The sequence below is a fragment of the Leucopleurus acutus genome (genome assembly GCF_964270905.1).
Source record: "Leucopleurus acutus genome assembly, chromosome: 11".
Lineage (NCBI taxonomy): Eukaryota > Metazoa > Chordata > Mammalia > Artiodactyla > Delphinidae > Leucopleurus > Leucopleurus acutus.
The window spans coordinates 35,517,714-35,531,738 of NC_139152.1; the positions used below are offsets into that span (position 1 = coordinate 35,517,714).

Here is a 14,025-nt window from a genome sequence, read left to right on the forward strand (position 1 = left end):
CTATAGTAATCAAGACAATATGGTACTGGCACAAAAACAGAAAGATAGATCAATGGAATTGGACAGAAAGCCCAGAGATAAACCCATGCACATATGGTCACCTTATCTTTGATAAAGGAGGCAGGAATATACAGTGGAGAAAGGACAGCCTCTTCAATAAGTGGTGCTGGGAAAACTGGACAGGTACATTTAGAAGTATGAGATTAGAACACTCCCTAACACCATACACAAAAATAAGTTCAAAATGGATTAAAGACCTAAATGTAAGGCCAGAAACTGTCAAACTCTTAGAGGAAAACATAGGCAGAACACTCTATGACATAAATCACAGCAAGATCCGTTTTGACCCACCTTCTAGAGAAATGGCAATAAAAACAAAAATAAACAAATGGGACCTAACGAAACTTCAAAGCTTTTGCACAGCAAAGGAAACCATAAACAAGACCAAAAGACAACCCTCAGAATGGGAGAAAATATTTGCAAATGAAGCAACTGACACAAAGGATTAATCTCCAAAACATACAAGCAGCTCATGCAGCTCAATAACAAAAAAAAACAACCCAATCCAAAAATGGGCAGAAGACCTAAATAGACATTTCTCCAGAGAAGATATACAGATTGCCAACAAACACATGAAAGAATGCTCAACATCATTAATCATTAGAGAAATGCAAAACAAAACTACAATGAGATATCATCTCACACCGGTCAGAATGGCCATCATCAAAAAATCTAGAAACAATAATTGCTGGAGAGGGTGTGCACTGTTGGTGGGAATGTGAATTGGTACAGCCACTATGGAGAACAGTATGCAGGTTCCTTAAAAAACTACAAATAGAACTACCATATGACCCAGCAATCCCACTACTGGGCATATACCCTGAGAAAAGCATAATTCAAAAAGAGTCATGTACCAAAATGTTCATTGCAGCTCTATTTACAATAGCCAGGAGATGGAAGCGACCTAAGTGTCCATCATTGGATGTATGGATAAAGAAGATGTGGCACATATATACAATGGAATATTACTCAGCCATAAAAGAAATGAAATTAAGTTATTTGTAGTGAGGTGGATCGACCTAGAGTCTGTCATACAGAGTGAAGTAAGTCAGAAAGAGAAGAGAAAGACAAATACCGTATGCTAACACATATATATGGAATCTAAGAAAAAAAAATGTCATGAAGAACCTAGGGGTAAGACGGGAATAAAGACACAGTCCTACTAGAGAATGGACTTGAGGATATGGGGAGGGGGAAGGGTAAGCTGTGACAAAGTGAGAGAGTGGCATGGACATATATACATTACCAAACATAAAATAGACAGCTAGTGGGAAGCAGCCGCATAGCACAGGGAGATCAGCTCGGTGCTATGTGACCACCTAGAGTGGTGGGATAGGGAGGGTGGGAGGAAGATGCAAGAGGGAGGACATATGGGAACATATGTATATGTATAACTGATTCACTTTGTTATAAAGCAGAAACTAACACACCATTGTAAAGCAATAATACTCCAATAAAGATGTGAAAAAAAAAAAAAGACTTCAGAGACCTAAAAAAAAAGAAAAAGTTTGGCTAGCTATAGTATTGCCAGACACAGCACTTTAAACATAAAGCTATACTGACTTTATTTTCTTTCAAAAGCATTATTAGAGATAAAACAAAGTCACTGCACAATTGTAAAAGGTTCAATTCAAACTTACATATGCCTAATAAGTTAGCCTGAAAATAGATGAAACAAAAAATTTGAATACTGTAATTGTAAAAATTATAATGTAAAATTGAAAAGGGATAGAGTGACAGAGATACATTCATGTTTCAAGTAAGTGACCTAGTAAGCAAAAAATTAGTAAATATACAGTTGATTTGAACAAGATAATCGGCAAGTTTGATTTAACAGGCATATAGAAACCTGTATACCATAGTTAAAGAATGTACATTCTGTTTAAACATATCTGAAACATTTTTTTTAACTGACCACATAATAGACCATACAGGTAATACCAAAAGATTTCAAAGAATGGGTATCGTATAGATCATGTTCTCCAACTACAGTGAAATTAAATTAGAATTTAATAAACAAAAAACAGTAAGTTTGAATATATTCATAAAATTTTAAATGCATTTCTAAATTATAAGTCAAAAAAGAAATCATGATGAATTTATACATACTTAGAATTTAGAATTTTAAATGACATGATAAATACCTATCAAAATTTGTGAGACACAATAAAATGATACCTTGAAGTAAGTCAATAGTCTTAAACAATAAAATTAGAAAAGAAAAAATCCTGGATGTTATTGAGCTAACAGTCAGTTTACATTATAAATAGAACAGCATGAGTAAATTGGAAAGAAAAGGAGAGAGAGAGCAGAAATTAATGAAATAAAAATGAGATTGAAAGCAAAGAGTTGATCCTTTAAAAAGACAAATGCAATAGACAATATTCCAGTGAAATTGGGCTATTATAAAGAAGTGTAAATAGATAATATCAGAAATAAAACAAGGCAGAAGTATAGCTATTGACAGAACTTAAAAGAAAGTGCTATGAGAATAATTTAAGCTAATTAATTTTACTACTACTAAAAGAAATGGTCAGATATCTAGAAAAACACACTTTTTAAAATACCTTCAAAAAGATTTTTTTAAAAGTCTGATTACCGTTGGAAAAATCAAATAGTTAAATATCTTTCCACAAAGGAAAGATGAAACCCAGATGGTTTTCTAGGTGGGATCTCCCATGCTTTCAAGATATAGATCATTCCAACATTATATAAAATCTTCCAGAGAATGGGAAAAGAAATAATACACTTCCAACAAATTCTGTATGGTGAATAAAACCTTGGTATCAAAATTAGACAAATATAATCAAAGGAAGATCATTTCACTCCTGAAAATATATGCATGGAATGGAATCTAGTAGTGTGTTTAAAAAAAAAAGGAAAAACCTTGATCAAGTTTGGTTTAGTGTTACAAAACTCATAAAAGGAATTCACAGGATTAAATTAATTGTATGATTTCAATATCTGCAAAATTTTTTAATAAAAAAGCATACATTTTTTAAGTCTCAGAAAACTATGATGATAAGTTTATCTGCCAAGAACCTACGTCAAATATTATTCCTTTCAAAATCCAGGATAAAAGGCTACCATCATCATTTCTATTCAACATTCGACAAGGTTTTTGTCTTGCTTTAAGACAAAAGAAAGAAAAAGAGAAAAACGAGAGAAAGTTATAAGGATTGAAGAAGAGGGGGAATAATAGCCATAATTCACAAGTGATATAAATATCCACAGGTAAATTATAAGGATTAGTTAGAGTAATGAATCAGGTGGCTAGATTTAAAATCAATAATCCAAATAATCTAATGCATTTCTCTCAATCAACATCATAGACCATACACTAATAAAAGAGGTAAATGAAAGTTGTGCATGACCAGCTTTGAAAGAAAATATTATACACTACTGAAAGAAATTTTTAAAAGACCTTCATAAATAGACAGATAATTGTTTTATAATTACTTGACATGCTTGTCTAAAATTTTTATGGAAGAGCAAAGGTCCAAGAATAGCCAAAATACTCTTGAAGAAAATTAGATGGAGTTATATATCCTCTGAATTATGATGATTTATTATATAGCTATAAAATTTGAACTAATGTGAAATTGGCACATGGACTAAATAAAAAGTATTGATTAATGAAACAGCGGGATGATTTGCACATACCAGTGCAAACAGAAACTTTATATACGGCATTGCAGATTCTAATGAAAGGAGGTAAACTAGTCAATGCGTGATCTGAGGAAACTGGACATTCACAGAGAAAAGGAACTTACAAAACTAGATCCCTATGTGATACCACATCAAAAAAATTATGCCAAATGGTTTAGAGATTTAAATGTGAAAAGACAAATTTTTAAATATTTACAAGGAAACAGGATAATACACTCAGACTTTTGAGCTACAGAAGGCTCAGAAGGCTATAATTTCTTTAATAAGATACAAAATTGCTAAACCTAAAGTTATAAATTCAGCTACAGCATACATTTTCACACACACAAAACAATTAACACTAAGGAACAAATTATTAACAGATATTTACAATACATATAAACCAAAAAGGGTTTGGTATCAAGAAGTTATAAAGAACATTAAAAGGCAGTAAGAAAATGAAAAATACCACAGCAGAAAAATAAGGCAATGTTTTCTTCATTTCTTTCATTCCTCTCCAAAAAGGAAATATAAATGACCAGTAAATGTATAAAAAGACGTCCAAACTCATTAGTGACCAGGGAACTGAAAATTATTGCTATAATGAAATATATTAAATTTAGATTGGCAAAAATGAGAAATTTGAAGATCCTGGTATTAATAGTGACATAATCAAAACGAATGCTTATACACTATTGATTAAAGGTATAAATTGGTACCACTTTAGAAAATAATTTGGTATTTTTTATAAAGTTAAACATAAGCACATTTAGTGGCATGCAATTCTAACCATAGGAATATACCTTAGCTCTTATAATAAAGTTCTTAATAGAAAACAGCTGGAATCAGCCCAAATATTCACTGACAGGATATAGATATGTGAACTGTGGATGAAATATTGTACAGCAGTGAAAATGCACGAACTAAAGCTCAAAAATAAGCATAATCAAGCAATTTCTTTTAGGAATATATACATATACAATAAAACTATTTTTCAAAAGATGGAAGGAACTGCCACATACAAAATTCATGCTATTGGTTACCTCTTGGGGAAGTGCAAGGGAGAGAATAAGGAATTAGCACAGGCCATAGAACAGTACCGATAAATTTCTAATTCTTAAATCTGGTGGTGGATTCATGACTACTCTTTTTTTTTTTTTGCTTTAAATTTGCATATAAGTTTTTATGTACTATTTTGTATGGATCAAATATTACACAATAAAACACTTTAAAATGCCAAGCTCTGCATAGCACTTGATATTTAGAAATTAATTGGTACATAAATATTAGCTCTTATTATTCTTTAAAACTTAGAGCAGAATCAAATAATAGTGACACTAACCATTATTAATAATCAAAATGATTGTGTAAATTAAAAGGAAGATAATCGAAACATCATTTTAAATAATTCAGTAAACAATTATACAAGCTATATTTTATTTACCAAATAACTTACCTAATGTGTCACATTTCTCTCTAGCTCCACAAATGTCTTCCCTTAAAACAAAAGATTTTGAAGCATTTTCAGAAAATATTTTTGCAACATGTCAAAACAAAGATAAAGAAGCTTTAACTATGACATGACTATTACCCTAAACCTAGAGTAATACACCATTTTTGCATATCAATAAGCAATAGGTGCTATATAAAAGTGATTGCTGTGAACAGCTGAAGTTTAACCAAGTTCAATGAAAAGCTTTCTAAGTGTATTTTTCTCCTCTCTGCCTTTATTTATGCAGTAGTATATGTAATATACTCTTGATGTTTCAATGCCTTTATGAACTTCGGCTATTATTCTCAGCTGCAAAATAATGATGTTCTCAGATGTTACCAAGTTGCTTAAATTTTTTCCTTCTTAAATTATTTAGTCCTTAAACATTCATTATGACAGTTCTCTAGTCTCTTCCTCATGGTCTCCTCTTACAGCCCTTTTCCTCCCTCCCATCATTAATCTGTTATCTTCAGTCTTTGCTGCTTGGCCTCTAACTATAACCCAGGGCAGTACCATGGATTGGTAATAGAATACTCTGTATAAATTTGAGTCAATTCTGTTTTAGTTTAGAAAAGAAATAAAGCACATGGACAATCCGTCAGCTGTTTTACATGGACTAAAGGTTTTCATTTCAGGGTTCTAGAAAGCCAAAATTTCTCTGAGTCTGACCCTCAAGTAAAAGATTTTTCCCCCTTGGCCAAGCAACCAACCGAAACAAACAACAAACTCAGGATCTAAATATTCTGGTAGCATGACCGTTGCTGAAACAAAGATGTGAATTAACAATGTATAGTGGTACATGTAAAATGGATACTCATTTTATAATAGCAGCAGCTGCATATAAATAAATAGGTTTGAGAAAAACCCTAGCAAAAGCAGCCCGGTAATTAAGTCATGCGTTGAGCATCAAAACAAGGAGCAGATAGATATTTTTAAGTATAGGGCGTCCAAAACAAATTCAAAGGCTTTCTTTTACAAGCGATTTAAAGGTCAAGTTAGGGAAGAAACAAAACATGTTCTCAGTTCCATAACTATATTAATTTCCAAGTAATTTTCCTAATTCTTACTCTGTCACTAATATAATAAGGAAATTATCTTGTTTATGTCAAACCATTACTTAGCAACCTAACGTTGCTAATTTCCTAAGGAATCAGGCCAGTGTTCTGGTCTGAAAAAAACAGAATGCTTTCATTCAATGGTATCTTTTGTAATACAAGTTCTCATAGAACGTTTCCATGTATTATCGATAAAGAATTAACGTAAGAAGAAGTACTGGTGATCACGCAGGAGATAAGGGGTAAACAATTTCATTGCAAGCGTTATTTCTAGAACTGTACCTAGTGATAAGAACAGCAGTATCATGGTGGGATGGGTGGGCATCATCTAGAACATTCTGAGTTTGCTGCCATAAACAGAAGTTGCGTAACGTAGTAGCCGCATTAAAACTGATGACTGGTCCTTCCTACACACAAAAAATCAGCAATTTAACATTACGTCAAAACATTCATGGCCTTTTTCCTTCCAAGCCTGTCAATGTTTATGCAATTCATTAAATAGCATTTTCACAGGCAAAGGAAGAAGTGGTACCATCTCTCCCTCATATCTAAAACATATTTCAGCAATACTTAAAAACACTGTGATCAAAACACAAAAATTAGACCTTCCAATATTTGGGATTGAAAAGCTAACTTCTGAAAATTACTATATTTTAAATCTTTCAACAGTAGGATTATAAAAGTGAATACCTCAATGTTTTCAACCTTAAATTTTTAAATTGTTTATTAATTTTTGTTACTTCCTCTGTTGTCATTCCATTTTGTTTCCATCACGACAGAAAAAGTTAACCCCACTCCTTTTCAAATCGTTTTGTAATATACATTTTTAAAATATCTCATTTCTAATAAGGGTTTTAATGATCTCTCTATATATTCCCGCTAAGAGCCTACTACAGCTAGGATTACTACTTTTAGAACTGTTTCTTACCTGTTCATCATGAATTATAACTAATTTTACAATTACTATATTTATAAGATTTCCAATACTTGAGTCCTTGTAGATCGCTGCAACCTGCAAGGAAAAAAATATAAGATTAGATGCCTAAAATGAACACCTTTTCTCAAAAAGTAAATTGAAACCAGTCTGAGCCAGAGCATCAATTCTCCAATTTAGCTGCACACTGGAATCTCCTAGGGAGCTTTTCACAAATCCCTAAGCTCACGCCACATCCCTTATCAATTAAATCAGAATCTTAAGGGTTGCGACCCAGGCATCAGCATCTTTTAAAATTCCCTGGCTTTTTAATGATTCCAATGTGAAGCCAAGTTTGAGAAACAGTATCTTAAATCTTGCTACTGAGATTCACTCATTGATCAGCAGCATTTGTATCACCTAGAGCTGATTAGAAATAAGGAATCTCAGGCCCCACCCTGGACAGGTAAGTCAGAATCTATATTTTAACAAGATCCTCAAGTGATCTGAACACGCATTAGAGCTTGGAAAATACTGTTCTAGATGATTCAGCAAAAAATTCACTACATTCTGTGTCACAATCCACAATTTATGTGTCCACGATACACCATAAAAATAAATATAGGGGGCTTCCCTGGTGGCGCAGTGGTTGAGAGTCCGCCTGCCAATGCAGGGGACACGGGTTCGTGCCCCGGTCTGGGAAGATCCCACATGCCGCGGAGCGGCTGGGCCCGTGAGCCATGGCCGCTGAGCCTGCGCGTCCAGAGCCTGTGCTCCACAACGGGGGAGAGGCCACAACAGTGAGAGGCCCGCGTACCGCAAAAAAAAATAAAATAAAAACAAGGTCATCTTGCTCATTTAATTGTATGCACCTCCTATTGTTTTATGTACTGACCTTTATAATCTATGTGCTCACACTCTATACATACATACCTTTTATAATATTTGGATATTTAGAGGTGCTTTTATTGAATAACTATTCAATTAAGCTGAATTGTGAATCAGGCAGATGAATGACCAGAAGGCCCACGTGTTACTTCAGAGGCTTTCCCAATTAGCACGCACAACATGCTTCTCTTATTCCTAAAACTACCACCCCATATTAGGTCACCATAATGGTAGGGTATCCATGTTTGCTACTTCCTCAGAAACACATAACTAGAAATAATATTTATTGAATGTTTACTATGTTTGTGATGTGATCTAAGTTTAAACGTATTAATTCATTTAGTAATTCTCACAACAAATCCTATGAGCTAGAAACTATTGTATCCATTTTACGGATGAGAAAACTAAGGTACAGAGAAGTTAAGTAACGCACTCAAGGTTAGGTGGCTGGTAAGCAACAGAACAATTTCCATCCAAGGCAGTCTAGCTTCAGCTCTGACTACTTTATCTGATCTTATGGAGCTTCAGCATTCTACCCTAAGTATTTCCTAATTAGCTCTTGGTACAAAAGGTATTTCAGAACCCTGATGTGGTTCATGCCCTAGCCCCTGACACTGTCCTGCTATAGTCACTTGAGCATGGCCTCAGAAGTCCTACATAGTCAGGAGACATGGGTTTTAGTTCTAGCTCTTGTCAGTTACAAGCCAGTTGTCTAACTCTAGAAATGGATGTATCTACTTTTTGGCTCAATACCACAACTACATTGAGGCACTGAGCACCCTCCGTCACAGTGCCGCATTAGTATTTACCAGATGCTGTTGGGGAAGGGGTGTGAGAACGTTGGTTTTAAAGAACAAAATCATTCCACAGTTTGAGAAAAGTTGAGTAAAAAAATTTAACAGATGCCTTCATGGAGTCCTGAATAGGCTAACATATATGCATAAATATTAAATCTACAAGAGAGGTATTACATGCAGCATCTCACACAACTACTTGGCCAAGTCCTCTCTTCCCTTTCATGGAACATGCCAAAGGACGAGTATCCCATCCCAGACTACACTGTAGGAACTGCTAGATTAGATTTGTAAGGTACCTTTTGTTTTATAAAATCGTGGAATATTGTTAAATTTTACTGTAATCACTCCACTTTAGAGTGCTATATATTAGAACTTTTATTGATCCAGTTAAAATGTATTCAATCTTTTATTCTTTTTTTTATCTTTTTAAAAATTTTTATTTCATTTATTTTTTTATACAGCAGGTTCTTATTAGGTATCCATTTTATACATATTAGTGTGTATCTGTCAATCCCAACCTCCCAATTTATCCCACCCCCACCCCCACCACCACTGTTCCCCCTTAATGTCCATACGTTTGTTCTCTACATCTGTGTCTCTATTTCTGTCCTGCAAACTGGTTCATCTGTACCATTTTTCTAGGTTCCACATATACGAGTTAATGTACGATATTTGTTTTTCTCTTTCTGACTTACTTCACTCTGTATGATAGTCTCTAGATCCATCCACATCTCTACAAATGACCCAGTTTCATTCCTTTTTATGGCTGAGTAATATTCCATTGTACACATGTATCACATCTTCTTTATCCATTCATCTGTGAATGGACACTTAGGTTCCTTCCATGACCTGGCTATTGTCAATAGTGCTGCAATGAACATTGGGGTGCATGTGTCTTTTTGAATTATGTTTTTTTCTGGGTATATGCCCAGTAGTGGGATTGCTGGGTCATATGATAATTCTATTTTTAGTTTTTTAAGGAACCTCCATACTGTTCTCCATAGTGGCTGTATCAATTTACATTCTCACCAACAGTGCAAGAGGGTTCCCTTTTCTCCACACCCTCTCCAGCATTTTTTGTTTGTAGATTTTCTGATGATGCCCATTCTAACTGGTGTGAGGTGATAACTCCCCGTAGTTTTGATTTGCATTTCTCTAACAATTACTGATGTTGAGAGGGTTTCATGTGCTTCTTGGCCATCTGTATGTCTTCTTTGGAGAAATGTCTATTTAGGTCTTCTGCCCATTTTTTTGTTTGTTTTGTGTTTTTTTTTTGTTTTTTGTTTTTTGTGGTACGTGGGCCTCTCACTGTTGCGGCCTCTCCCGCTGCGGAGCACAGGCTCCGGGCGCGCAGGCCCAGCGACCACAGCTCATGGGCCCAGCTGCTCCACGGCATGTGGGATCCTCCCGGACCAGGGCACAAACCTGTGTCCCCTGCATCGGCAGGCGGACTCTCAACCACTGCGCCACCAGGGAAGACCTGTAAAAGCTTTTAAGTATCATTAGATCCCATTTGGTTATTTTTGCTTTTATTTCCATTACTCTAGTTGGTGGATCAAAAAGAGATCTTGCTGTGATTTATGTCAAAGAGTGTCCTTCCTATGTTTTCCTCTAAGAGTTTTATACTGTCCACTCTTACATTTAGTTCTCTAATCCATTTTGAGTTTATTTTTGTGTATGGTGTTAGGGAGTGTTCTAATTTCATTCTTTTACATGTAGCTGTCTGGTTTTCCCAGCACCACTTATTGAAGAGACTGTCATTTCTCCATCCTTGCCTGCTTTGTCATAGATTAGTTGACCACAGGTGCATGGCTTTATCTCTGGGCTTTCTATCCTGTTCCATTAACCTATACTTCTGTTTTTGTGCCATTACCATATTGTCTTGATTACTGTAGCTTTGTAGTATAGTCTGAAGTCAGGGAGTCTGATTCCGCCAGCTCCAGTTTTTTCCCTCAAGGCTTCTTTGGCTATTCGGGGTCTTTTGTGTCTCCATACAAATTTTAAGATTTTTTGTTCTAGTTCCGTAAAAATTGCCATTGGTAGTTTGATAGGGATTGCAATGAATCTGTAGATTGCTTTGGGTAATATAGTCGTTTTCACAATACTGATTCTTCCAATCCAAGAACACAGTATTTCTCTCCATCTATTTGTATCATCTTTAATTTCTTTCAGCAGTGTCTTATAGTTTTCTGCATACAGGCCTTTTGTCTCCTTAGGTAGGTTTATTCCTAGGTATTTTGTTCTGTTTGTTGCAATGGTAAATGGGAGTGTTTCCTTAATTTCTCTTTCAGATTTTTCACCATTTGTGTATAGGAATGCAAGAGATTTCTGTGCATTAATTCTGTATCCTGCAACTTTACCAGATTCATTGATTAGCTCTAGTTTTCTGGTGGCATCTTTACGATTCTCTATGTATAGTATCATGTCATCTGCAATCAGTGACAGTTTTACTTCTTTTCCAATTTGTATTCCTTTTATTTCTTTTTCTTCTCTGATTGCTGTGGTAAAACTTCCAAAACTATGTTGAATAAGAGTGGTGAGAGTGGGCACCTTTGTCTTGTTACTGATCTTCGAGGAAATACTTTCAGTTTTTCACCATTGGGAATGATATTTGCTGTGGTTTTGTCATATATGGCCTTAATTATGTTGAGGTAGGTTCCCTCTATGACCATTTTCTGGAGATTTTTTATCATAAATGGGTGTTGAATTTTGTCAAAAGCTTTTTCTTCATCTATTGAGATGATCATATGGTTTTATTCTTCAATTTGTTAATATGGTGTATCACAGTGATTGATTTGTGTATATTGAAGAATCCTTGCATCCCTCGGATAAATCCCACTTGATCACGGTGTATGATCTTTTTAATGTGTTGTTGAATTCTGTCTCCTAGGATTTTGTTGAGGATTTTTGCATCTATATTCATCAGTGATATTGGTCTGTAATTTTCTTTTTTTGTAGTATCCTTCTCTGGTTTTGGTATCAGGGTGATGGTGGCCTCACGGAATGAGTTGGGAGTGTTCCTTCCTCTTCAATTTTCTGGAAGAGTTTGAGAAGCATGGGTATTTGCTCTTCTCTAAATGTTTGATAGAAGTCACCTGTGAAGTCAACTGGTCCTTGACTTTTGTTTGTTGGAAGATTTTTAATCACAGTTTCAATTTCATTACTGGTGATTGGTCTGTTCATATTTTCTATTTCTTCCTGGTTCAGTCTTGGAAGGTTATACCGCTGTAAGAATTTGTCCATTTCTTCCAGGTTGTCCATTTTATTGGCATAGAGTTGCTTGTAGTAGTCTCAGGATGGTGTGTATTACTGCAGTTTCTGTTATAACTTCTCCTTTTTCATTTCTAATTTTACTGATTTGAGTCCTCTCCCTCTTTTTCTTGATGAGTCTGGCTAATGGTTTATCAGTTTTGTTTATCTTCTCCAAGAACAAGCTTTTAGTTTTATTGATCTATTGTTTCTATTTCATTTATTTCTGCTCTGATCTTTATGATTTCTTTCCTTCTGCTAACTTTGGGTTTTGTTTGTTCTTCTTTCTCTAGTTCCTTTATGTGTAAGGTTAGATTATTTTTTGAGATTTTTCTTGTTTCTTGAGGTACACTTGTATAGCTATAAACTTCCCTCTTAGAACTGCTTTTTCTGCAACTCAGAGGTTTTCGATTGTCATTTGTCTCCAGGTATTTTTTTATTTCCTCTTTGATTTCTTCAGTGAGCTTGGGTATTTAGTAACGTATTGTTTAGCCTCCATGTCTTTATGTTTTTTTACGTTTTTTTCCCTGTAATTCATTTCTAATCTCATAGTGTTGTGGTCAGAAAAGATGCTTGATATGATTTCAATTTTCTTAATTTACTAAGGTTTTATTTGTGATCCAAGATGTGATCTATCCTGGAGAATGTTCCATGTGCACTTGAAAAAAAGTGTAATCTGCTGTTTTTGGATGGAATGTCCTATAAATATCAATTACATCTAGCTGATCTATTGTGTCATTTAAAGTTTGTGTTTCCTTATTAATTCTCTGTTTGGATGATCTGTCCATTGGTGTAAGTGAGGTGTTAAAGTCCCCCACTATTATGGTGTTACTGTTGATTTCCTCTTTTATAGCTGTTAGCAGTTGCCTTATGTATTGAAGTGCTCCTATGTTGGGTGCATATATATCTATAATTGTTATATCTTCTTCTTGGATTGATCCCTTGATCATTATGTAGTGTCCTTCCTTGTCTCTTGTAACATTCTTTATTTTAAACTCGATTTTATCTGATATGAGTATTGCTACTCCAGCTTTCTTTTGAATTCCATTTGCACAGAATGTGTTTTTCCATCCCCTCACTTTCAGTCTGTACGCGTCCCTAGGTCTATAGTGGGTCTCTTGTAGACAGCATATATATGGGTCTTGTTTTTGTATCCATTCAGCGAGACTGTGTCTTTTGGTTGGAGCATTTAATCCATTCACATTTAAGGTAATTATCGACATGTATGTTCCTATGACCATTTTCTTAATTGTTATGTGTTTGTTTTTGCAGGTCCTTTTCATCTCTTGTGTTTACCACTTAGAGAAGTTCCTTTAGCATTTGTTGTAGAGCTGGTTTGGTGGTGCTGAATTCTCTTAGGTTTTGCTTGTCTGTAAAGCTTTTTATTTCTCTGTCGAATCTGAATGAGGTCCTTGCCGGGTAGAGTAACCTTGGTTGTAGGTTCTTCCCTTTCATCATTTTAAATATATCATGCCACTCCCTTCTGGCTTGTAGAGTTTCTGCTGAGAAATCAGCTGTTAATTTTATAGGGGTTCCCTTGTATGTTATTTGTCATTTTTCCCTTGTTGCTTTGAATAATTTTTCTTTGTCTTTAATTTTTGTCAATTTGATTACTATGTGTCTCCATGTGTTTCTCCTTGGGTTTATCCTGCCTGGGACTCTCTGCACTTCCTGGACTTTGGTGGCTATTTTCTTTCCCATGTTAGGGAAGTTTTCGACTATAATCTCTTCAAATATTTGCTCAGGTCCTTTCTCTCTCTCTTCTCCTTCTGGGACCCCTATAATGCGAATGTTGTTGCGTTTAATGTTGTCCCAAAGATCTCTTAGGCTGTCTTCATTTCTTTCCATTCTTTTTTCCTTATTCTGTTCCGTGGCAGTGAATTCCACCATTTTGCCTTTCAGGTCACTTCTCCATTCTTCTGC

The 14,025-nt window shown here is 35.0% G+C and overlaps 1 protein-coding gene across 1 annotated transcript in view; it reads right to left on the reverse strand.

Annotated features, from left to right (window-relative positions):
• The window catches only part of ADAMTS20 (ADAM metallopeptidase with thrombospondin type 1 motif 20), a gene marked incomplete at both ends in the record, with an annotated part of 194,289 nt that overhangs the window by 119,723 nt on the left and 60,541 nt on the right, over positions 1–14,025 (reverse strand). Inside the window, 3 exons of the mRNA XM_082850890.1 lie at positions 5,165–5,205; positions 6,538–6,662; positions 7,184–7,267. Coding sequence (XP_082707016.1) covers positions 5,165–5,205; positions 6,538–6,662; positions 7,184–7,267 — 250 coding nt within the window. The remainder of the gene's footprint in view (positions 1–5,164; positions 5,206–6,537; positions 6,663–7,183; positions 7,268–14,025) is intronic.